At 34.4% G+C, this 25,034-nt stretch overlaps 2 protein-coding genes across 4 annotated transcripts in view; both read right to left on the bottom strand.

Annotated features, from left to right (window-relative positions):
* The window catches only part of mew (multiple edematous wings), a 131,696-nt gene extending 129,485 nt beyond the window's left edge, over positions 1 to 2,211 (bottom strand). Inside the window, exon 1 of one of the 2 annotated variants that reach the window (XM_073093192.1) lies at positions 1,831 to 2,211. In XM_073093192.1, coding sequence (XP_072949293.1) covers positions 1,831 to 2,006 — 176 coding nt within the window. In that variant the 5' untranslated portion in view covers positions 2,007 to 2,211. The remainder of the gene's footprint in view (positions 1 to 1,830) is intronic. The other variant, XM_073093193.1, reaches the window with a different exon arrangement.
* Positions 2,212 to 4,846: 2,635 nt separating this feature from the next.
* Positions 4,847 to 16,791, bottom strand: LOC140757464 (uncharacterized). 2 transcript variants are annotated; one of them, XM_073093186.1, is made up of 8 exons: positions 16,604 to 16,791; positions 14,066 to 14,241; positions 12,769 to 12,858; positions 9,005 to 9,205; positions 7,002 to 7,271; positions 6,547 to 6,889; positions 6,031 to 6,287; positions 4,847 to 5,791 (listed from the first exon to the last, which is right to left on the bottom strand). In XM_073093186.1, the coding sequence occupies exons 2-8, from the start codon at positions 14,213 to 14,215 to the stop codon at positions 5,459 to 5,461; spliced, it is 1,644 nt and encodes a 547-aa protein (XP_072949287.1). In that variant the 5' UTR covers positions 14,216 to 14,241; positions 16,604 to 16,791; the 3' UTR covers positions 4,847 to 5,458. The 2 variants fall into 2 exon arrangements, with proteins under 2 accessions (XP_072949287.1, XP_072949289.1); XM_073093188.1 differs by lacking the exons at positions 12,769 to 12,858; positions 14,066 to 14,241; positions 16,604 to 16,791 and adding an exon at positions 9,290 to 9,429.
* Positions 16,792 to 25,034: the final 8,243 nt, after the last annotated feature.

Below are 25,034 nucleotides of genomic sequence, written 5' to 3'. Positions count from 1 at the left end.
ATTTTTATCTATTCACATAACATTTTCGTATTAAAAGGAATGAATAAACTATACTTAAATTATACAATTTATTAAAATCTCAATTTTTTGTTAGTTTTAGTTTTTCATCACAGGCATTATAAAATAATTTCATCAACTCTTCGTAAATGGCCTTTGTTAATATTTTCAATTGTTATAGACTACAGTAATCTGCTCGGTTATCATTAATCGTTATAAGCTACCTAAGAAGTTGATCTGCAATTAAAAATACAGAGAGTAGGCATAGAGTTAGAACGCAATCAACAGTTTAACGGCAGTTACACAATATTGATTAAACCCTATGTTTGTTAGGTTCTCGATCGGTTTATTACGTCCTTTATTGTCGAACGTTAGGTAAGTAATTATATAGTTGAATCGACGCATATACGCGACTGTAACAAATAAATAAATAATCACATAATACTATTTAAGGAGACGGAGAAGGAAATCAGTTGGACAGTCCCGAAAAATTACGTGAATTGAAACTTTAAACTATGCTTAACAAAAATTGGTATGATTTTATGCAATAGTAATAGCAAATTGAAAGAAATTTAATAAATGTACCAAAATATCTATAACTGTAATATAAATCAGACTTTAGTTATTATGGCATAAATGATTGAATTGTAAATTTTGTAAATGTAAAGTGTAACTTCTCCAATTAAGAACTTAAATTGGCTTTTAATTTCATTCGTACCTATGTAGTATAATTGTAAAGTTCTCGTGTAGATTGTAAGTGTAATTGTAAAGATATTGTCACAGTTTACGAAATGTAACGAATAATATTTATTCTAATTACGAGCTTAAAGAGAAACTTTTAAAGAGAAACTTTTAACAGATTGTAATTGTAAAGTTATAGATTGTAAGTGTAATTGTAAAGATAGTGTCACCGTATGCGTTCTAGAGTATTATTGACAGTATGATGCACGTTATCAAACGTCACTGTAACCATATCTTTCTCAGAAGAGTAGGTCACGGAATCCCGGCGCCACCTCGCTATCTATTTGCATTCATCCCGGCACATTCAAGATCTACTTTATTTATCACATTGTTCCTCTGTTTAAATAGAATAAATCATAAGTATCTTATTCATAATATACTACTTGTATCCTAGAAATATACTCCAATAAGTATGTCAAAAATACTAACTGAGTAAGAAGGTAGGTACTACTTTAAATCTTTCTTCTAAAGTTCGTTTTAAATTGTGGACAAGTATAAAAAAAATCGCTAATATTTAATACATTGTTTTTATTAAACATAGATTAGTTCTTCAATCGTAATATAAATATTATTGCAAGGTAAGGTTAGGTATAATAATGTGATTTACTTCCGTTAGTCTTATTTAAATAAAGTTTAATTTCTGTAGGAGTAATCTTAAAAGATAAGATAACAAAGGGTTACCGACCCAAAACTTAATATTTTCAAGTTAGTAAACTCTATAAAAATTACCTATTTAATAAATGTAGTTTACCTACATAAACTATTTGAACATAAATTGTAATATATTAGAACCCTGCTAATCGAATACAATCACGTCCAAAATTCAAGTCCGCTTTTGAATAAATAATTTGATTTCAACGAATTAAACTGTTTCCATCGAACAATTCCGCGAATAAACAGTATGGCTTCATAATTCTTGATAAGACCAACGTACTTCAGATAACTTGATAAGAACTTCGAAACAATGTTCTTATAACACTAACAATCGTAGAAAAAGATCCACAACGAAGCATAACACATGTTGAGGCGGCAACCTTCACACATGACATCATAGCGGCTCATTATGCTAAGATTAATGAGATTATTACTCACCAACTAGTTTTATCTCCGTTCTTATTAAACGTTATGTGTTCCGCAACTGAAAATCCAAAATAAGAGCCGAACTCCCCATACTTTATCACAGGAATCCTCGGCTCCAGGTTGAAACTGGAAGCACTATGTAAAATGCACAATAATAAAGCACTAAAACACCCAACTTTTGCTGCCATCGTTCAGTTCGTTATATTCGAGATGTATATCGTATTGTCGCACCAATATCACTGTTTACCAGTTATTTCTAAGAACATCGCGAGTTTCGTTAAAACGCATGAGCTGAGTGACGAGACCCCCAGCGCGCTCGCCGCTTGCCGGCTAAGTATTCCCGCTCAACTTTTGTAACTCTGTTGACTCTACTACGTAGTCATAACGTACTCTACGCGCTACCGAACACACAGGCGAGTGAGTGAACTCATAAAACAGCCTCGATTTTCTGGTCAGCGCCATCTAGTGAGCGAGACTTTAGACTTCAATAGTGCTGCCATCTAACAGAAGTCTGAAATTTACATCATGCCCTTGTATATTCGTGCTCAACTCAACCATAAGGAGATAAAGTTCTAGAATTGATGTATAGATGTCTTGAAATATACTTGTTGCAAATATCGGTAAAACTAAATATCTATAGACGTTGTGCCATTGGCAGAGTTGCATTATTAACGGGACCCATACCCATGGACGACGGGAGATTTTGGTTTGGTTTGGTTCAAACTCCATCGGACATTTTAAATAATTTACTTTTCAAAAGTTCTTAAGTAGTGCTTATTTCTAGAACAAGCTGAATAATAACTTTAAGTTCCACTGTCCTTTCATTATAGAACTTTCGTTTAAACTTAAAGCATACATTTGTTATTTCACTTCTTTTAATTCGACTACGAGCTTTTTAGCTACCACAATGCCGTACTTGAGTTTTATAGCTCAAAGTTATGTATTAGGTATTGAAATATCGGCTATATCGTATAATTTAACACAATAGTACATTACGATACGCGTGGCCAAAGTAGCCTATTTTTGCACGGCGTGAAGTTAGCGCCCGAGCGCAGCGCGGGTGCTAAACGCCGTGCAGATAATAGGCTACTTTTGTCACAAGTATCGTATACTATTTTATAGCTCGTGTGACATAAACCCGCTTATACTTGTGAAGAAATATGATAATTATTTTGAAACTTATAAATGATTGAAACTAAAAATTATGAACTAAAAAAAACAATAAAAATGTGACACAACCAAAACCATTGAAATTTAGAAAATTTAGTAATTATTCTGCTCTTGTGATAAAGACAAATCTAACACCACACATATGTCGAATCTATCAAGCCATTTAGGCTACATACAGGCGTCAGACCAATGACTTATAATGGGAACTCCACCTAAACGTATTAAAGAAACATATGATAAGCAATCACATAATGTACTAATACTAGTGATACAGTAGAAAATCGATTATCCGGACCTCAGTTATAAATATTCGCGATTATTCGGATTAAGAAACGTGAACAAGCAACTTTGTAATAACCCTTACAGATCAGCCACATTTTGTGTGACATGTGCATTTAAATTCCGGAAAGTCGTCAAATCGCAACAAAATAGTTACTATAAAAAACAAAAACCCGATTGCTAAAAATATAACCTATGTTATCGCCACAATTTAGACGAATCCAACGACACATCATGTATCAAAATTAGTGAAGTCGTTTGAGTTTGCCAAAGAATGAAAAGTTCATACGTAACAAACATATAGTCGAAAAACATCACCTTCCTAAATCGGTTTAAATAGCTCTATTTTCTTCATACACTCAATTATCCAAATTTTCGATAAATCGCATGCCACAAATACGACAACAAATAGGTCGCTTAGTCGAGATTCTACTGGAGTAGTATTATGGCTAATTTTGATAATGATTCCTAATTTAAATATCTCCTACTATGGTGTGTAGCGAAAATACACAGTCAAAACAAACAATAAAATTCGATAAAGCCCAATAGTTAGTCTTATAGTGATGTTATTGTTTAGTATGTACACAATGGCAAAAACATTTATAAATACGTCCAAAATAAAATATTAAAAGAATTATAGCTTTAAACAAAATACTCATTACTCACTTTTAATTTTTAAATGGCATTTAAAAGTATGAAACGTTCATAGCTATGTTTATTTTTTACAACTGTGAGGGTAGTGTATTAATATTCGTACGGTGTAAAAATCGGCTACTTTGGACACAGAAATGCGTGGCTAAAATGCGGGTTTAGGTCACAGAGTGCTATAATAGTACATTACAATACGAGGACGAAAAATTTTTTTCTGACAAGTGTGAGTTTGCAGGCCGAGCCGCAGGCGAGGACTGCAATCACACGAGTCAGAAAAACATTTTTCGTCCGCGTGTTGTATAAAATTTTATATTACGGGGTCGGAAATGGGGGTTTTGCGCACGCGAAGCGTGCGTAAAACGTCAATTTACGCACGCCGTGATATAAATAAATATTTATTAATAACCTGATCTAGTTGTTTTTAATTTTTTTTTCAATTAAATTTCGTTAAAAATGTTATAAATAACTTTTTCTTGTCCTTCTCAGCCTCAGCAAACACTTTCATTTGATACTGATATCATAAGGGTGGAAAAAAATTGGTTCGCAAATTTCGCAAACTTGGTGCATTCGCCATATTGGATTTAGAATGACGTTATACTCCGCGTAAAACTTAGTAGTTTTTACTATAATCAGAGCGCGTTAACGCGTTTCATTTCTATAATCAGAGCGGACACTAGTCCGCGTAAACAGTGAATTTAATGAAACGCGTCGCTTTTAACTTTTAACTTCAAAGCGGACTAGCAGTTTGGCGCGGACTATACTATTATTAGATTAGCTAATCATGCATTGTCATCCAAACCAAAGTATGCAAACTTTCAGCTCAATTAGTTGTGGTTAACTGAGTATAACTAATATAATGAGTATGAGAGTATAATTTTACCATACAGAGTATATTTGTAAAGGTACATAAAAAATTAAACAAACCAAGTTATGTCAAAGGATGTTTTATTCCTTTAATAGAGAATACAATACACGAATAATTTATAATTTAGTGACATTTATAAAATAATAGTTACAAAAACTGAGAGAAAATTAAACTTAACATAGAATTATACTGTTCACTACTTATTTCTGATAGTGATCCTAGTCTTTTACTACTCTCTCCGGCAGTTTGATGTAAAATTGAAAGATTACATTTAAATAGACATTTATCTTCAGAAGTGTTCTATTTATTGAAGGTACAATATTACAAGACGGAATAAGTATTTAAAATTAAGGAGATAGCCATACAAATAGTATTAATAGCAGCTCAATTCAGTCCAATATGATTATTACGATACGATTAGTGATGATCGTCAATTTCCAATATCCAATATCCATAGTCGTGTGCGAGATCAACCGAATCGAATCTACAACCGAATTGCTCACATGGGCCATTTTATTTTGGCATATCCTCGGTTGCAAATTCGTTACCGTATCGGTTGGCATAGACGGAGCCACTGTCGCGCCTGGTTAGTTTTTAGCACTACAATACAATGAGCGATAATTATATCGATAATTCCATCGCTTGTATTGCAACACCATTCGGTTCTCTGGTAATTTAGGGCAGAGGATGGAAAGTGAGCTCGGTCTGTGAGTGAGCGAAGAGCAGGTTGAGCTGAGAGTCCAATCCCACGTTGAATACTTTCACTAATTTAGCCTCAGCTTGTCCAGGTTCCTTCCGCACAAGCGCCACTCCTGACACCTTCATAAGATGCACTTCAGAGTCTACTGAGCCACCGCCAGTTGTAGCTAATTTAACGTGACACGTGACGTCGACTTGAATGTACTTCTCTACCGCTTTGCCACGCTTTCCCGGCACGTCTACATATTCTGTTTTCTCTTCGATTTGCGGCAAATCAGCGCGGAATACGCTGGCTTCACCGAGAACACCCTGTGGGAAAAAAGTCCATATTATTACGAATTACGAACATAAAAATATTAAGCGTATTTGATTTATGGCTAGATTCCAAGGATGTAATTAGAAACTAACTTCCTGCCAGTAGCTGTACAAAAATTGCGACAAGCACAAATCATTACTCACAGACATAAAACACGTGCCTGATACAAAATTGTGTTTTTGGCCTTGATCCAAAGTAATTACGATGTGCACATTAATATGAATATTCTTACCCCATTTCCGGAGATAGAGAACTTCATGTTGGGATGTACAGCTCGAGGTTCCATGCCAAGACCTTCGGGGTGAGAGTCAGACCAGAAGTAGTTTTCAGGTGCGTTGAGGGTGTCAGGTTTGAAGGTGATACGCTTGCCATAGCCCATGCCGATAGACTGCAGCAAGAGGCTGCGCCCTTCGAAGAGATGACGACGGCTGCTCGCAGGACGCACGCGGTAACAGAAGCCGGGCACAATACGGGGATCGACGTATGTACCTAAAATCGAAGATAAATTTTAATTTGGTATGTCGAAGAGTCATTCTTCATTCATATAACAAAATTAAAAGATAAAATACGAAACATTTGACATTGCATGAATTATGATGACAAATACGCAAGCTTATTATTTCGAATACAATGTAGTCTTGTATTCTTGGTATGTATAAAAGCAATAACAAACTATATATAACCACTACCATAGTAGTAAATAAAGATTATGAATCATCATAAGAAAATAATGTCAAGGAATAATTACCTATGACGGGGAGTTCGTATCTCTCAAGACCAACGACGCAATATTTGCAGGGAATGTCATTAATCTCACGTCCACTGACAGTGATCCTCCTGGAGGAAGACTTGATGCCAGGCTTCAGTTCATAACCCTTCTTCAATTGTTTGATTCCAATAGCAACGTTAACTACTCTCAATACCGTAGCATTTCCTCGACCCTTCCTAAGGATAGCAGTTCCGGTGACAGGCACCAACTTAGTAGCACCATCGTTTTCATACCACTCTACTTTGCAGAGCGTGTTAATCTTCACTTTCTTCTCAATAGTTCCATCTTCAGAAATCTTCTGTTCCAGCTCAATTTGATTTTTCTGTAAATATAAATAAATGCATTTTAAAATTTCCACTTACTGAACAAAATAACACATAAATATAATTAATATAAATTAGAACACATAAATAAAACTGAAGTACTAAACCTACCTGCTGTTGAACAACTTCTAGTATTCCTTGTGGTTCATGGTTAGCATCATAAATCGTAAACTTGTCTCCATCAGAAACAGCTTCAATCTCAAACACAAAGCCCTCTGGCCTGGAGTCAGTCCAAAAATAGTTGTTATTCTCATTCAGGGTTGAGTCATGGGGTTCAAATGTTACGCGCCTCGCAAATCCACGACCAATGGATTGAAGAGTAAGAGCTTTTCCTCCGAACAAGTATCTTGGCTTCACCGATAGTGGAGGCGCATCCAAAGCCTGGAATATTTAAATTAATGATATAATTTATGTTCTAAAAAGTTTTATCTAAGTATCTCTGATCAAATTATTTTTTACTTATTTTGTACTGTTTATATTTAAATCTTTATTCCAAGATAATTTCAGAAAATTTATCTCTATTTTCATAATTATGGTTATTTTTTCATAAAAAATACATGTTGAATGTTTAATCGAAATTTAAATAAAACCCCTGTAATGTATCATGCTATTCAAATGAAAGGATTCCCATTTAAATGAACAGTGAATTTAATGAAAAAACAATCATATTAAACCACTTGAAAACTGGGAGCTATAAATTAGAAACATGATAAATGGCATGGTGCCCTTATGAATGATACTTATGGTTTACCTATTGTGGACATAGCATGCTGCCAGCCAGTATGTTTCGACCTGTCGGGTCTCTGCAAGCGTTCCTGAGGTTTGTATGTGAGCGCCTCTCTGGGCGGGTCTGAAAAACTGGACGATCCACATACCATCGCCTATCGGCAAGTGTTCACAACCAGTGCGTGACACGCAAGTTAACAGTGCTGATCGTTGATGAAATTTTCATTCTGTAAATGTCAGCAACGGACACTGCTACTCACTAATCTAACCCGGATGCCCTAACAACCAAATCAGGCTGAACTGCTGAAACTTGCTAACCAACACGGACGGATTTCGGCGTCGAAAGTTATAAGTACACTTTATATTAAAAATCAAGTCAAGTGATGAAACGACAGCATCTTTTAACATTTATATATAAGGTTGCCATTACAATATAATTTTTGTCACAAAATAAATGTGTTTTTAAACTTAAAAGCATTACTTTTAAACGCCTATTTATTTCAAACAGTAAGATCAAGTATTTAAGTACTATACTTTTAATCAAAACTTCAGGAGCTTAATTTTATTACAATGATAGGTAAAGACTACATGACAACCTTACTTTTATTGTGGTTCATAAATCATTAACTACTTATATATGACATATTTAATAGCCTTTTCAACTGTTTACCTACAAGATCATAAAAATAGAACTTAGCGAAGATTTCTTTTTGAAACTAAAGTCATAAAGGTTGTTGTCCGTTATAATTTTAGAATTTTGCAAGAAAATACGAAAATCTGCATACAAAGAAATATTCACTCAGTTCCAGAACATTTTTGTAAGACTATCTGAAGAGAAAACTCACCATCCTTTTGATTTCTGAAAAGATTAAACCTTGCAAAAATGTTCTTCTTTTATGATTCTTCGTTTCAACTTACAAATAAGATAAAAATAGATCTGCTATTAGCATTTATGCCGCATGAAATTATAATTACACAGTGCTGTTAAAAGATAGCCGTCATGTACCAAACGTTCGAAATCAGTTCTTTTGTGAAATGGCTAGACATATAGTTTCTGTAGCAGTTCAGCAGAGGAAATTTTGCCCGAAACTAATATGGATCTTCGTAGTTTTTCCTTGGAAACATTCACATTGATGTCACAAAAGCTTTCCATTACATTCGAGGAGTCAATGATCAAGCCACATTGATTATATTGAAGATTCGTCATAAACGAAAAACGAAAAGAAAACAAAACGAAATGTGGACGATTGCGTATACTTTGTTTATATACTTGGTGCAATCATCAACACTTCTCGTGCCCAAAATACATTAAGGTTTAAACAGACAAATCTTCAAATGCAGGTAAATAGTGATTATGGTCAGGTATGTGATCAGAATTCTCGTCTCACCTGCATCGGTCTGATTTTGTATCTGAATCCGGTTCTAACTCGAGGGTCCATGTATACCCCGATGACGGGCATTTGGTGCGGGGCTGGAGCTGGTACACGGTACACGGCGGGCACATCTCCGAGGGTACTGGCATCGAGAACCACTACCTTTTCCAGGGTACTCTCAGCCCAGTAATTTTTCTGCGGAACCTCAGGTTGCTCCTGGAATACAATTCTTCTGTTACGTCACTCATTAAAGGCACTACTATTCTAACTACCATACATTTCTAATTCTAAAAGTCTTACTTCATAAAGTTCAACCAAAATACAGTGGCGATCTTCGTATGTTTCTGGATTAGTTATTTCCGTCTTAAGCATTTTAGTACTGTTTTAGATTATTCAACAAAAATAATTCTAGCAATAGCTCCACACAACTAGGCTGTCAACTGCCACGAAAGAGAAGAAAGACTAAACAGTATTAACGTTGTAGCTACAAAATACTTCTTGGCAATGTTTAAACTAAAAAACGTCATGTATTGTGATTGTTGGCGCCAAGAAAAGTTGAGGGAACAGAAGATTATGTCGATTACACACGTAATCTTTATTTAGCTTCCGGTGTCTATCAACAAGTGAAGCTGCGAATGATCTTGCGGAATTTGAAGGTGCTTAAAAAATTAGTTTCCAAAATTTTAAAAAGCTCGCTAAAAGTCTACGCATTAAAGCAGTGTCACCTAAGGAACTAGAGACTTTTTACACATAGAATCATCATCATCAACCCATTACAGTCCCACTGCTGGGTACGGGTCTCCTCTCATAATGAGAAGGATTAGGCCATAGTCCACCGCGCTGGCCAAGTGCGTATTGGTAGACTTCACATACATTTGAGATATATTTTTTTTTTTTATAAATCTCTCATGTATGCAGGTTTCCTCTCGATGTTTTCCTTCACCGTTTAGCAAGTGATAATTAATGTCTAATACGCACATAACTTTGAAAAATCAGAGGTGCGTGCCTGGGATTTGAACCTCGGACCCCTCGATCGAGAGGCCGAGTTTCTTAACCACTAGGCTATCACTGCTCGAATATAGAATACACATAGAAACTACGCTTTGAATGACGTCCAATGGAGTCAATTGGACCAATAAGCAATCAATTCTATCAATTTGCTTAAATCGTAGGTATTCGATCATCGTCATACACCGTCACCGTCTATTTGCGCAGATCTCCAATCAAGACAAATTGAATTGATAGCCTCCGCGAAATTGGGGCAATGTCCATCCTGTACAGTCATTATTTTGTTATTTATGTTTCTTTTGAGTTATTTCAGGAGCAGTTTACGAATACCGACGCTCCCACACAGCTTTTAGGCGCATCGTGTAAGCAAAACTAAAATCTATGCTGAACATTCTTTCGCTAGTTCATTCAAGTTGTTTATATTTATTATTTTTAATATAGCTAGTTGTAAACTATTGTCATAACAATTTTGAAGCATAATTCTTCATACAAATATGAATTAATTAATAAATTACTAAATACGAAATACGAAATACTAGCATATATTACTATTCGAAAACCCGACTGCTTAAATATAAATAACTAAAATGGATAATAATAGCCTATGCCACTCCCACAATTTGGACGAATCCAACGACACCTCATATGTTAAAATCCATCAAGACATATGGACTAGAGGGCGTGCCAATGAATGAGACATACTATATATAGGTACATACGCTCGAAAACTCCGCAGTTGGGTAAGAAAGTAATTAGACAGACATGTAAAGCTTCAGACAGACATTTTCTCTCAGATCATCAGCAAGGATGATCTTGACATTTTAAGGATTATGATCATACCAAAATTGAGAAAATTGAAAACCAAGAATCTTTGAATACGTCCTCAAAGCTCTACTCGGTAAATATCGATTACTTCTAAATATAAAACAATTGTACGTTGCTTCATTTAGAATGGAGGCTGTAAGCCATACAACGAAGATTTAATCAAAGTTCCGCTAAGAAGCCCAATAGGGATATCGTTCACCCTGAACGCTTGAAAACAACAATATAATTTAGCGGTGAAGCACCACGACTGCTCATTGAAGAAAATGTCGCTGTCTAGACAGTGTTTCTAAATCAATGGTCCGCAGACCACCAACAGTTTCGTCTAGCACTAGAAGTTATACACGAAGTTTTAAACGCATACCATATTTCCATACTATCGTAAATTTTAACCTTGTTTGTTGATTTTTTAAACACAGGTTATAGGAAAAATTTGCTATTTTATTCACACTGCTAAACAATAACTAATTTGCCGATTACAAGACAAAAAATGTATTAAACGGTCGTTATGATAAAAAGGTTCTAGAATCCTGACTTTTTAATCAAGCGGCAAAATTGAAATAATGAGCTGATTGCAAAATTAAAAAGTGCTAAACGATCGTTATGATGAAAAGGTTCAGAACCCCGGCAGTAGACTAAATATTTGGCTTACTACAGCTTACAAATACACGTAATATCTTATCAGTTACTCCGTACGTATTGTTATAATAATATATTGTCTTATACCGTGTCTAGACTACGTTTTAATCGCAGGGGGTCAGGCTGTGACGTCGTTGGTAGATAAAGGTTCTGACACATTTCCACTACGATAAAATTCTGACGAAATATTGATGACCATGCGGACACGTCGTGATACTTTTTATCAAATGTTTTTGCAATCGAAACAGCAGACGCATCATCTATTTAAAGGTGGTAGAAACCTTTGTGGTTAGACGCACTAACGCTATTTCTGCCTAATAATAGCTGTATTAAACGCTGATGTGTTCAAGTATGAAAGATATGGTAAAGGGGACATACTTGTCCGAGAAGTTTTTCTTTCAGGGGTCGCATCTGTGGCCGACCTCTGGTTGAACTTTATATCTGGAGTTCATTACAGATGTCCATAAGCGGGAGTTACCACTTACCATCTGCATGCTCGCTTACCACTTCTATATTATAAAAAGTAATATCTGTTGTTGAGTTGTTTCTACCGGATATTTAAATTGAAATAGAACATTAGTCTAAATAAAGAAAACATTTACGTGTTACGTCTAAAGATCGAGTTCGAACACCTCAAACAACTAACAAACAATACTAATTTATATTTCAGAGAAATTGTTACCACCTTAGTCGTATTGTGAAGAATTAAAAATACACTTAAAAACCAGCATAAAGTTAACCTTATGCCGACTAAGTTAAGTGTGGTTAATTAACTTAAATGGCATTTCTATTCTAGATTTCACACGATTCTACGAAGATAGTACTATTAGTCTTTATTATATCCTAAGGTTTAATGTGAGTTTTTAAGTTTATGAACAACAAAAGTGATAAGTCAAGTTGAATATAACGCATACCGACGTGTGAACTTGAAGACAAAACGTGTTATTAAAATGTAATATAAACGAGAGCGAACAATCGATTGTCGTTTTTGGGTTATACGTTTATTATTTTTCCTGTTTCCGGTTAATATTAATATTTAACTGTCAATTTATTGCTACACCTTCCGTGTAATATATTCCTTCAAAACATAACTGATAATGTGTATTTGCGTCTATTTCGGAGTTATTGTTTGTTAAGTAGTTGTTTTTAAAAACGTCGTTTGAAAATATGACAAAATTTTATAGTAATAGCACAACGACACAGAATTGTAAAGAATGACACTTGAAATGTAAAGAAATGAAATGTAGTCTTAGTTGTAGAAGCTACGAATTCAACTTCATGAGAATGGAAAAGTACAAAAAAATACTTACGGGTATTTCCAGTTCAGGAAAAGCCTCCTCGCCATCGCTCTCATAGTCACTTGGGGCGTAGTTGAAGTTTTTTGGAGTAACATCAGGTTCCTGTATAAACAAATAGTAAAGAGTGAATAGTAATTCATAGCTATTCAGCCCTCATCATCAACCCATTACTGTCCCACTGCTGTGTGCAGACTCCTCTCCTAACAAGATTAGCTCATAGTTCACTGCGCTGAACAAGTGCGTATTGGTAGACGACACATAGCTTTGAAAACATTTTTATAAAAGTCTCACAGGTATGCAGGTTTCCTCACGATGTTTTCCTTCACTGCTATAGCATGTGATAAATATTTTATAATTCGTACTTGAGTTGAAAAGTCCTAAGGAACCTCGGACCCCTCGACCGAGAAGCCCTGTTTCAACCGCTAAGCTACAATTGTCAGCCCTATTCCGCGTTAATCACGCCTTTCCTCTCAGAACGAGTAGGGCTTCGACGTGATGCCCAAATTTAGGGCAGTAGGGAATAATGAATTAAGTTAAACATCGTGTTTATAAGGCCTGCCTTAAACATCGCAAATAAAACATAAAGTTATGAGAAAAAGGTATAAAAACAAGATTGAGTTACTGTGAAATCTGTGTCGATCATAATAAGTTATTTACAACAATTAATAAAGAACATTGATATTAAATTGAGGCCAAAACATCTTATTTATGTAGCATCAGCCCTTGACTTCGTAACATTCATTAATTGATCACTCTATCACACTAATTACATCGGGTATATTGTTGTTGTATTTAATCTATAAACAAAGTATTTGCATAAGTTTTTTGTTATAACTTGTTTCCTCTAATATATGATAACTTGTTTCCTGTTTAGGTCCGTATAAAAAATTAAAGTATGCTTGATTGCGTCAGTACTTTGAAGGGCAGCATTGGAGACAATTAGACCTTCATTATTATTGTGACTTAAATGAAAGAAAAAATCAACCACAACAAAATACATAGTATTTGATATGGAAATACCTATAATTTGGTAAATTACTTTATTTTGACAAGGACTTACTACAATTTCGAATATGTCGCTGTTACTGCTTATTTGCGTCGCGATAACTGTATTAATTTAATATGCAATATTTTCTGGTATTTTCCGTATAAAAAATAATTTAACGGCAAATGATAAAGTCATTGGTTCCCATACAACAACAAAATTTTCGAGGTTTTTCGGTTTACCTTTGAACATTAGTGTTGAGTATTTCATTCGTGGTACGGAATCCTACATACGAGTGCGACTCAATAGCCGATTTTTTCTTACCTGAGCAGATGGCAGAGTTTCAACAAGAGCTGGCTCTTCATCCAGCGCAGTGGAAGTGCCAGCCAAGCGGGCACGAGTCAGATTCCAGAGGCGACGCAGAGCCAGAGGAGTCTCTTCTACTTGAAGTTCCATTGCTGGGCTGGCAAGCATCTTGTCTGTTCTACTTGTTTGTTAACCTGGCAATGGACATTGTCATTATTTTCCGATGTAATAATAAAGTAGCAATATTAAAATTAAAGTCGTCTTATGTAAGAAACTGGATTAACTAACAAATGAAGTTGCTGTATAATAATGACATATATTTTCATTATTATACACGATAAATGATTCATTAAAGTACTTAACTTACATAATATTATGTATCTATTACCTAGGTTCAGAAGTTACCCAAGGCTGACAGTTCAAAATTCTTAATTCATACAAAATAACAAATATTTTAAAGTCCATGCTCATTTTGGAAACGATAGATTTAAATTCCAACTATTCTTTTTCCTTGAATAATTAAGGACTTATTTTTTATAATACTTACAGTGAAATTTGCAATTTTATAGATACATCTAATTTTTAAATTTGTCAATTTATTAATAACTGTAATATTTGCTTAAAATATTTGATGCAACATTGAGCAACAAAAAACTTTGCTAAAGAGAAACTGACCTCCGCAGACAAAAGGCCTAGGTCGAGCGATTCACGAAAATTCTTCCGAAAATGTTTGCTAACTTGACACTTTATTTGTTTAACTCGAGTTTACCCACGAAATCTATACAAATTAATACATGATTATCTCCGCCTGTGATAATAAACTGTCAACATGTCATTTCTATACTTTTATAATGCAAACTTTAAAAAAAACAAATTTGTCTTTATGAGCACTTAAAATTTAAAAGTTTTCTACAAAAAAATTTCGCGGTGATTGAAATATTATGTATATGTGTATTTAATTTTAATTATTTAATTACTGCTAAACTAACCACAGGTAGGGTATATTTAAAGAGTTAAATAAAACTACTTAAGTTGATAAATTCAAAACGTGTTCATTAAACAACTCTACTTTTACACGTGTTGATAGAATTAATTAATAATACGTATAATAAATAAGAAAATATTGTCTGTCCGTAATTGTTTGTGCGCATGAATGGATTTCGACGGCCCTTTTCAATAAAAATAGACAATTGATGAGAACTAATATCAAACTGTTTTTTGTTATAAACTGCATTATTATTCCCGTAAAAATTAACAAAAAGTTATGGCTTGTATAAGGGAAATGTTTAATTAAGATATAAACTAAATTATATACGGTTTAATTAGTTTTAACGAGCAAACTTATCGAACCTAGCGAGACAAATTTCCTCATTCGCCGTATGATTACGATACCCGCTTGTTACGTTTATAACTCAGGCATTTCACAATTTGATGTTGAGAAATTATGTAGGAAGCGAGACTCCTAACGATATCTCCTCGGCCGCCAGACATAAATGAATATATCAAAGCAATTATAAAGTTAAATTCTTCAAAAAAAAATATACTGCGAAAGAAGTAAGCAAACGAATTATTTCAAAAAAGATATAATATTTCGAGTATAAAAGTTATTACTATTGATAATACGGTAAATTCATTTTATATGTGCGAAATACAGGTAAATATGTAAAGAAGAAATTATGGCCGTCTTATTATAGTGTTATATTTGAACAACTGTGTTATACAGAATTGAAAATATCGGTAAATCCGTACGGCTAAGGCTTTACGGGCAGGTAGAGAAACCTGTCCCAAACGAAAAAAAACAAAGGGCCAAGTCTTATGGGTTCTTATAAAAACTCGCCATAAAAGGTTTGTAAAGGTTGAACGGAAAAAACGTACCACAATTTATGGAAAGGACACAATGGGAAGCAGGAATGTAATGCCATCGACTGTTGTTTATTTTAAAATTGACCATAAAAAAGGAAAATAATTATTTCTATACATAATTCACATAACCTACCCTGAACTTTAAAAATAAATGATCAAAAATCGAAACATGCTTATTCTATCAATCTTAAACAAAATAAGTGAAATTAGTCACTTTTTTCAAAAAGTCATTTTAAATCGCATCAGGCATGACGCATGCGTTGATTACTTATTAATAAACCTAACGCCTGCAGGCCAGAAATAGAGGAATCAATACATTTATTCCACGGTCCTCAGAGCTTATGATAATAATGAAACTTACTATTTTATTAATTTTGAACAGACATATACTATGTGATGTAAATTATATTAGACTTCAATTAGTGGTTGAGATTCAATCGATTGGTTATTATTTCACAATAGAAAGCGTTCTCACGCTTCCCGTAGCGACAGTCTATGTAGCATTGAGAGAGAAAGCAGTGGTGCAGTTAGACGAATGTCGGCCATTTGCTGAACCAACCTCACAAGGTGCCACCAGAACGATCTCGAAAAATTCATAAATATTCCCGTTAAAATAATAAGTTTCAGTTATTTCTTATTTTCATGCATATTCGTAGAACATTTTTGTCGGTATCCCAACAATCTCTAACTTACCTCGTCCAAACAATTCAAAAAATATCTGTTTGGTGCTGGCAGCGTTAAAATCACGTAGGAAAGTACTGAATAATATTTAGGAATTTCTGTAATACAAAAAGTTGTCACAAACGCAGCGAACGTGTAACACGGGAAAGCTTCGTAGCGTTCTGCAGCACTCGTCGTACTCAACTGAGGGTTAACGCAACGGCGGAGGTATTTTAAACTTGAGTAATCCGTGCTCCCCTGCTAGTATTCGTGCAAAGAAAGAGGATGGAGCTATGTGATCTGAGCGAGAAGGGTATAGCAGCACGCAGGGACCGCGTGCTCACCCACACACCGACAAATAGTTACGCATGCGTCCATGCTATTGAATACGTCTCCAAAACGTCGAGGTCGACGTCACTGGCCTCTTTTCAGTGCGAAGTTCAGACGGTAGTCCTTGCGTAGATGGCCATATGCCACAAAATAAACCCCTTATGGTTCTTACTCACGAAATATTTTGAGTATAACGAAAGTATGTCAAGTTCTGCCATTTTACAGAAAACAAACTGAACAATTTTAATTTACCGTTAAAGGCTTTTAGCTAGATTAGTTTGTTTAGCAATCGCAATAGGGTGCGTCTTTGACTAATAAAATTTAATTTCCACTTGGGTACTTTTCCTTAGTTAGACCACCTTGCGTCATGAACAAGCTTTCTCTACCCTATTCATTTATACAACTAAGCAAGTCCTAATACTCAAGTATAAAATAATGTTTTAAATACGAGAACATCTGAACATTACGAGTTTTAAAGTTTCAAGAATTCACTAACCTTACATTTTCCTCCAAATGCAAAGTGCAACATGCAGGATAAAGTTGCATTAAAAATAACATCAGCTCAGAATTGTGGCATACATAACTATTGACACGTGGTCCGGAGAATCAAACTTCCTAAAATACTGATAACTTATGACGTTAACGCCCTCAGAAGACCTTACAAATCACTTACGAACAGTTTCTGTAAATACAGCTGATTCAGTCGTCGATTGGCACGTCTGGAATTTTCCACTGTGGTACAATTTAAAATAATAACTTGACAAATCGCTAAAATATTTAACTTGTGAGTGTAAGTGAAGGACAGGACATTCTAGAAAGGAATCTACCATTCAACTTTAATTTTTAAATCCAAATCATTTATTAATTTTTGACCAAAGATTCTTAGTCATTTAATATATATTTAAGAGTTATTTTTATTCATCACTACATAATTCATCCTTTAGGTATTTTTTTTTTGTAAGATTTAATCAAGGTTACTTTTCTTAAACGTACGAAAACATCATTCATATTATGGGAAATGATTTGAGTTTTATGAATTTGATTTAAACAATTAAAATGAATGAAACAGCTTTTGCCATTACATACCTAAAGCTTAGAGACTTTCTTAAGCAGGGCAAAATAAATGTTGACGATACAAAACTTTTGATTCGAAGTTTGTTCGAAGCAGAATAGTTAATCGGGAGTGGTCATTGTTTTAAAACAATGAAGTTAAACCGGATGGATATGTAGTACCTATATGCAAGTATTCGAAATATTTCATTGATGACACGTTTGGTCTGATAATATTACTCATTCTACGTTTCTGTCTAGTGCAGTCCTCCAGATAAGATAACGGTGGTCTATAGTCTTCGTCTTATCTCTATCACATCAATGATTAACACTGTTTACAGTAATTACGAGATAGTGTTAAATTTACCGCCTTTTTTGATTGCTTAACAAATACATAATTTGCTTCGAACCGGAAATAATTGGAAAAATACAAGTCAAACTCACACGGAGGTTTCTGTACAATTTTGTTTTTATTTTCTTTTTTAGTATTTGCTGTTATAGAGCCCTCTAACAGACGGATAGACAATAATGGTTAAGTAACAGGGACCCTTTTTACCCGTTTCAAAAAAACCTAGCAGACTCGTAAGAACTTGTCATAAAAATGTGTGCGATAACAGAAGCAAAGACAGTACTTAATATCATATTTCATAATTTAAAATGTTTTAACCAAAATGAATACGATATATCCGGCATAGGTGACCTATTTCGAAGTACCGTGTTCTTATCTGGATACCGACTCCTTGTTTGGTCGATTACCGTTTGGTTTTTCCAGTGTGAATTAACAATCAAATGATGAACCTACAAACTGAGTTGCGCAAGACTACTTGTAAATTCAGTAAAACGTATTCTGTTTTTATTGGCACTGGAGCGAGAGTAAACTATACCCTTGTTTTATTTGGAATTCGTTATAGATATCCGAGCGGTAATGGCCACTTACCTACCATCAGGTGGACTGCATGTTCGTTTGCCACTTCAATTGTAGATATATCTTAGTAAAAACTGTACGAAACTTAAATGATATTCTATAGACTGCGCTGCTACGTGGCATATTTATGAGATGTTTTCGAGTCACGAGCAGTTTCCACTGAATATTCGGATTTCTTCACCACTAAACAAACTTACATTTGAAATGCGGGACTATATACACAAAGACGCCTCAAAGATTTACGTAACAATATTATAAAAATATTTTGTTATGTTACAAAAGGGTTATAAGTAGATAAATTTCCTGATGGAGGACCCAGTTTAAAAAGTTGATTTCATTTTACAGAATTATAAATGTCTCATATCATTAGAAATTAATTATCACTTGCTAAGCGGTGAAGGAAAACATCGTGAGGAAACCTGCATACCTGAGAGATGTATAAAAAAACATCTCAAAGGTATGTGAAGTCTACCAATACGCACTTGGCCAGCGCGGTGGACTATGGCCTAATCCTTCTCATTATGAGAGGAGACCCGTGCCCAGCAGTGGGACAGTAATGGGTTGATGATGATGATGAAATGTCTCATAGACTTATACTTCGCTGACAAATACCTATTTCAGTGAAGGTGACGAGTCCGGTGAACTTTATTTGAAAGATTTCAATTATGGTCGGTTGGTTCTGACTGCCTTTGGTTAGCTAATTGCATCTGTGTTTGCGGGCCCCAGGTCAAGGGGCCCTGGGCGGACCGTCCCTTCCGCCCACTGAGTCTGCTAGAGATCCAGAATCTTTATTTTCTTCAAAATGAAATTAGTTACGTTATATTTCTATACAAGAACATGGTAACAATACCGCCACGTGAGTAGTAGGGATTCACCGGTTCTGGGGCACCGATTTTCCCCCCTCCCCTCTCTATTCACCGGTTGTGGGGCACCGACTTTTCCCCCTCGCTTCCCCGTCCCCCCGCTGCCCTGTTTGCCACGATCGAGGGGCGAGCCCGGCTAAAAAAAAAAAAAAAAAAAAAAAAAAAAAAAAAAGTTTGGTGTCAAAATGGGGGTTTCCGACCACGCCCGATCGATTGCACGCATTTATTTTACGCTATCTCCTTTGCTTACGAAGTTAGCTTTTATGAATAACGACCTCTAATTCATTATCTAATCACCTCCTTATCTCATTAAGCTCGCTATGTCCATATAACAATACGGACCTTACTTATCTAATCACCACTCGCTGTCCTCACAACATAATAGGGTCATTATCACTGTGTCGTTAATGATGGGGGTATGCGCATGGTAATGCAATAAAAAAAACTTCGTATTGACATTGTTTATTATTTCCAAAACAACCTTTTGAACAATTGCGATACTACAATATCGTTTATCAATTTATCCTCACAAAACAGGCTTAAAAAATCTCTGAGTGTATTTCCATAATACATGTAATGCAAGTATGTAAGACTATATTCTCCACAAACTGAAGACCAATCAAGTTGTATTCTATATCTATTAAAATCCCAATGCTTTGCGTTCCTTCTGAAAAAGGCTTTGTGATGGCCTGTTGGTGGTCGGCCATATGAATCAAAATACCCACCGATGCCATTTCTGTCTATGTACATGCCTACCCAGTGAGAGCCTGGTTCACTGTCAGGGTCCAAATTACTTATCAAGTACATTGGAGTCTTAACGTATAGCGGTAATCGGTTTGCTGCATAGACATTGTTTTTCAAGCTACAATGAATTTTACTTAAATGCTTCTGAATCTCGATTGTATCCATTGTGCATGCCTACTTATCGATACCTCTGATAGGTACAATACACTATTTACAAATGCAGAGCAAAATTATCCAAACCTTATATTTAAAGGGACGCAATATGGTTTAACTCGAATGAAAGACTTCAAATAGGTATAATATATTACATTTATTAGGCTTTTACTTACATCTAAGTATATAAATTTATCTTAACTACTGTAGTCGACGGTTACATTTCGGTTCTTATCAATTTCAATAACGTTATCAAACTCTGCATACACTATACAGTTAATAGTTTCGGTTAGAGTTGATTCAAACCGAACTTCTACCCTTACACTGCCATGCTTTATAAGATTCCAATGAGTCATGGAATTTGATGACAAATCAGGAGTTAGGTCAAACGCTAATAGGCAGTAACCTTTTGCATATTGCTCCCTAGATATTCCATTACCTTCATTTAGAAAATGTATACCAGTCCCCGAAAATAAAGTGTGATAGGCTGCAGTAAAAATATCATTCTCGAATGATGGTTGCAATGCTTTTGAAGGTATTTGTTGGCCATCAATATATAAACAAAATGTGTTCATAGCATAGTTTTCAAAATTGAATGGATTTTTAGTAAGACTTCCATTGAATGCTGTGTTGTTTACAAATCCAACTATACATCTTTTAGGTACTTGCCCCAGAAAAATGTTGTCAAGAGTCTTTCCCTGAACCCCTGATGGTATAGTTAAAACTTTGACTTCAGCTCGAGTAATAGGATATTTTGCTGTAGTAGAGGCTAAGACTTTTTGATGTGCGAGGAGTACAGTTGGATTTATTCGTGCTCTACGAACAATAAGAGTTGCATCCGTAATGCATACTTTACATTTTATATCACTTCGTAAGTTGGATTTATTCGTGCTCTACGAACAATAAGAGTTGCATCCGTAATGCATAATTCACATTTTAAATAACTCCGGGCACTGATAAGGTACTTATCATAATGAAAGGAAACTTGTTCGTACTTGTTTGTTGGCCCATTAGGATATGGTGAATCAATAGCATTGGAACTTTGACCGATGATAAGGTAATAGGATGTAGTTATCTCGGGTGGTTACAATAACCAAATATATTTAGACGCTGATAAGTGAGTGCTTATAAGCAGGAAGGGAGGAGTATGCTCTCATAGTTCGTTTGGTGAAGTAACAGTGAACAGTTTGGTTTGTGAAGTGTAGTGCATCCAAGTGTCAACAATGGAGGTAAGTAAGTCTTGATAATATTGAATTGATTTGTGTCACTTTCCAATATCATTTCATTTGACACTAACTTTGCCTTTGTGTTGTTTTAGAATATATATGAAGCAAATACATTTAAACAATATTATTGCACGCTATCTGACGAGGAAGACATATCTCAAGAAACAAAGAAATCAAAAATTTTAAAAAGAAATAATTCGAATGATAACTTGGACTCAATATTCGAATTGCCAAAGACAAAAATTAGAAAACTTTCATCAACCGTATCTAGAGCTCAACGAGATGGTGGAACAGTGTATATAACTACTAACAGAGATGATGAAGCACATTCGTCACATTTAATAAAAATAGATATTTATGATTTAAATAAATTATCCAACGTGCCACAGTCTCAACATTGGAAACATGCATCCCTAAGAATCAAATATTACACAGACGAAAACAGTTCAACATATAAAGAAATGAATAATGTTATATACAAAATGTGCACAGATATTTCGAAAACAGAGAGTAGTAAGAAATACTCATTTAACAATAAATAATTAGTTAATGACCTAATCATACTTTTAAAATATTTATTTATGGTATAATAACTATTAAGTGAGGGTTGATTGTCATGCTAATTATTTTGTTTTGATGTATAATTACTTGCTAAGTATATAAGAAGAAAGTGCCATTTTCATATCATTACCAGTTGGTTTACAACTTCATACACGTATAAACGACCTCCTCTGTAACCCTGTTCTACACATCATAATGGATAGTTTCCAAAAAATTTATACAACTGTTTTCGTCGATGAAAGTCAAATTGAAGAAGAACTTGCAAAAGTTTGTGAAGAAATAGAAATTAACAATGAACTCATCGATATATGCAGACAAGTCGAAAGTGCAATCATAAATCAAAGTAGTCAACACGATAAAGAATCGCTTCAGACTTCCTGCTTGCTTGAAAATCCTACTAAGTATGTATATTTTTTTTTCTACATGCATTTCTTTCTATATTACATTATTTAAATCTTGAAATATAAATACATTTTTTTTTTTATAGTCAACACCAACAAGTCGGAGGTGCAATGAAGAGAAGCAGCTATGACATCGACAGTCCGAAGGCCAAGAGGATAAAAGTTAATGAAGGTGCTTCAACGTCATCTGATATCAACCTCACAGACAATGGAAAGGAAGAGAAAAAGTAAAACCCAAGAAAAAATTAGTCTGGGAGAAATGGAGCCCTTATTAGAAATAAATAGTATTTATTATAACCCTTCTCATCCTGCTGCATTCGGTAGTATTAATAAATTAGCCAAAGCTATGAAAGGTAAAATGAAAAGAGAAGATGTAAAAGATTGGCTACGCTCACAAGAAACATACACATTACATAAACCTGTAACAAGAAGGTTTTCCCGTAACAAATACATACTGTCAAATTTCAATATTCTTTGGCAAGCGGATTTAAGTGATTTGAGAACATATTCTAAGTACAATGATGGATTTAACTTTATTCTTTGTGTAATTGATGTATTTAGCAAATATGCATTTGTAAGAGCTATGAAAAATAAAAATTCATTTAATATTAAAGAATGTTTTGAAAGTATTTTCATTGAAGCTAATGCAACACCCATACATATTCAGTCTGATAAGGGTACAGAATTTATTTCCAAAGATGTGCAAAGTTATTTAAAAAGTAAAAATATAAATTACTATACTACTAATAATCCCGATATTAAAGCAAGTATTGTTGAAAGATTTCAAAGAACCCTCAAAATGAAGATGTGGCGTTATTTTACACACAATAATACTTATAAATATATTGATGTTTTACAAGACTTGGTATATGCATATAATCATAGTTATCATTCAAGTATTAAAATGTGCCCCTGTGATGTTAACTCACATAATATTATGACTGTATGGAATAATTTATATGATAGAGATAAGAAACAAACAGAAGCAACAACACAATTACCTAACTTCCACATCGGTGACTATGTAAGAATAACCAAGTATAAGCATATATTTCAAAAAGGATATGAATCTAATTGGAGTGATGAAATATTTATTATATCCTCAATTATAGATCGGTCTCCATGGGTTGTATACACTTTGAAAGACTTACAAAATGAAACAATAAGTGGGACTTTCTATGAAAAGGAGTTACAAAAGGTATCTTATAATCCTACCTCAAGTTATAAAATAGATAAAATAATCAGTACGCGATATTCTGGTGTCAGAAAGCAAGTGTTGGTGAAGTGGAAAGGTTATCCAGATAAATTTAATAGCTGGGTGTTGGCCTCTGAATTAGAAAAAATATGATGAAAGAAAGTTTCTATTTAACATTGCTAAGTAACAGTTCTATGGAGTACTTTCCTGATAACAAAACAACGAAGTTTTCAACAAAATTACCAAAATCCTTAACGCTAGATGGGGAATGGTCAGTTGGAGTTGCCGAATTTCAATATCCATGTACCATGTTTACTGTACAAGAACATGAAAATATTATATATATTACAAAATCCATGACCATGCCAGGCGATCAAATACCATCCTTAGTATATTACAAGACTCATATTCCAGCGACGAATTATGACAACATAGATCATATTTTGGTAGCTTTAAATAATACAAAGGAAAATATAAAATTTCGTTATGATGATGTATCAAAATTAGTTTGTGTTTCTGTTACCGATAAATCAATAAGATCAGTGAAGCTATCTCCTAAGCTGTCGTTTCAACTTGGGTTTGAACCTGACAGGAATCTCATTGAAAGAAACACAGGAAAGTGTCCTGCAAATTTACATTTAGGTCTACCATCACAATTATTTGTATATTGCGATATAGTTGAACCACAGATAGTAGGTGACGTCATGACTCCTTTACTAAGAATTATACCATTAGATCCAATGAAATATATTTATGGGGCGAATAAAATGCATGTTTTTTCACCTCCTCACTATTTACCAATCATGCGACGAGAATTTGACACTATTGAAATAGATATAAGGTCAACCACTGGTCAAAAGATACCATTTCAATTTGGAACTGTGTGTATCAAACTTCACTTTAAAAAACACAACAATGTTTTCTCATAATAATAATAATAATAATATGACTTGCCCCTACGAACATTATTATTCCCATCAAGCTGGTTCTGGTATTGGAGTAATATATAAAGGAGC

This window comes from Epargyreus clarus, unplaced genomic scaffold (assembly GCF_041222505.1).
Source record: "Epargyreus clarus isolate Ecla_fem2 unplaced genomic scaffold, WU_Ecla_fem_2.2 ptg000004l, whole genome shotgun sequence".
NCBI classification, from domain to species: domain Eukaryota; kingdom Metazoa; phylum Arthropoda; class Insecta; order Lepidoptera; family Hesperiidae; genus Epargyreus; species Epargyreus clarus.
This window is presented reverse-complemented; position numbering and strand designations above follow the sequence as displayed.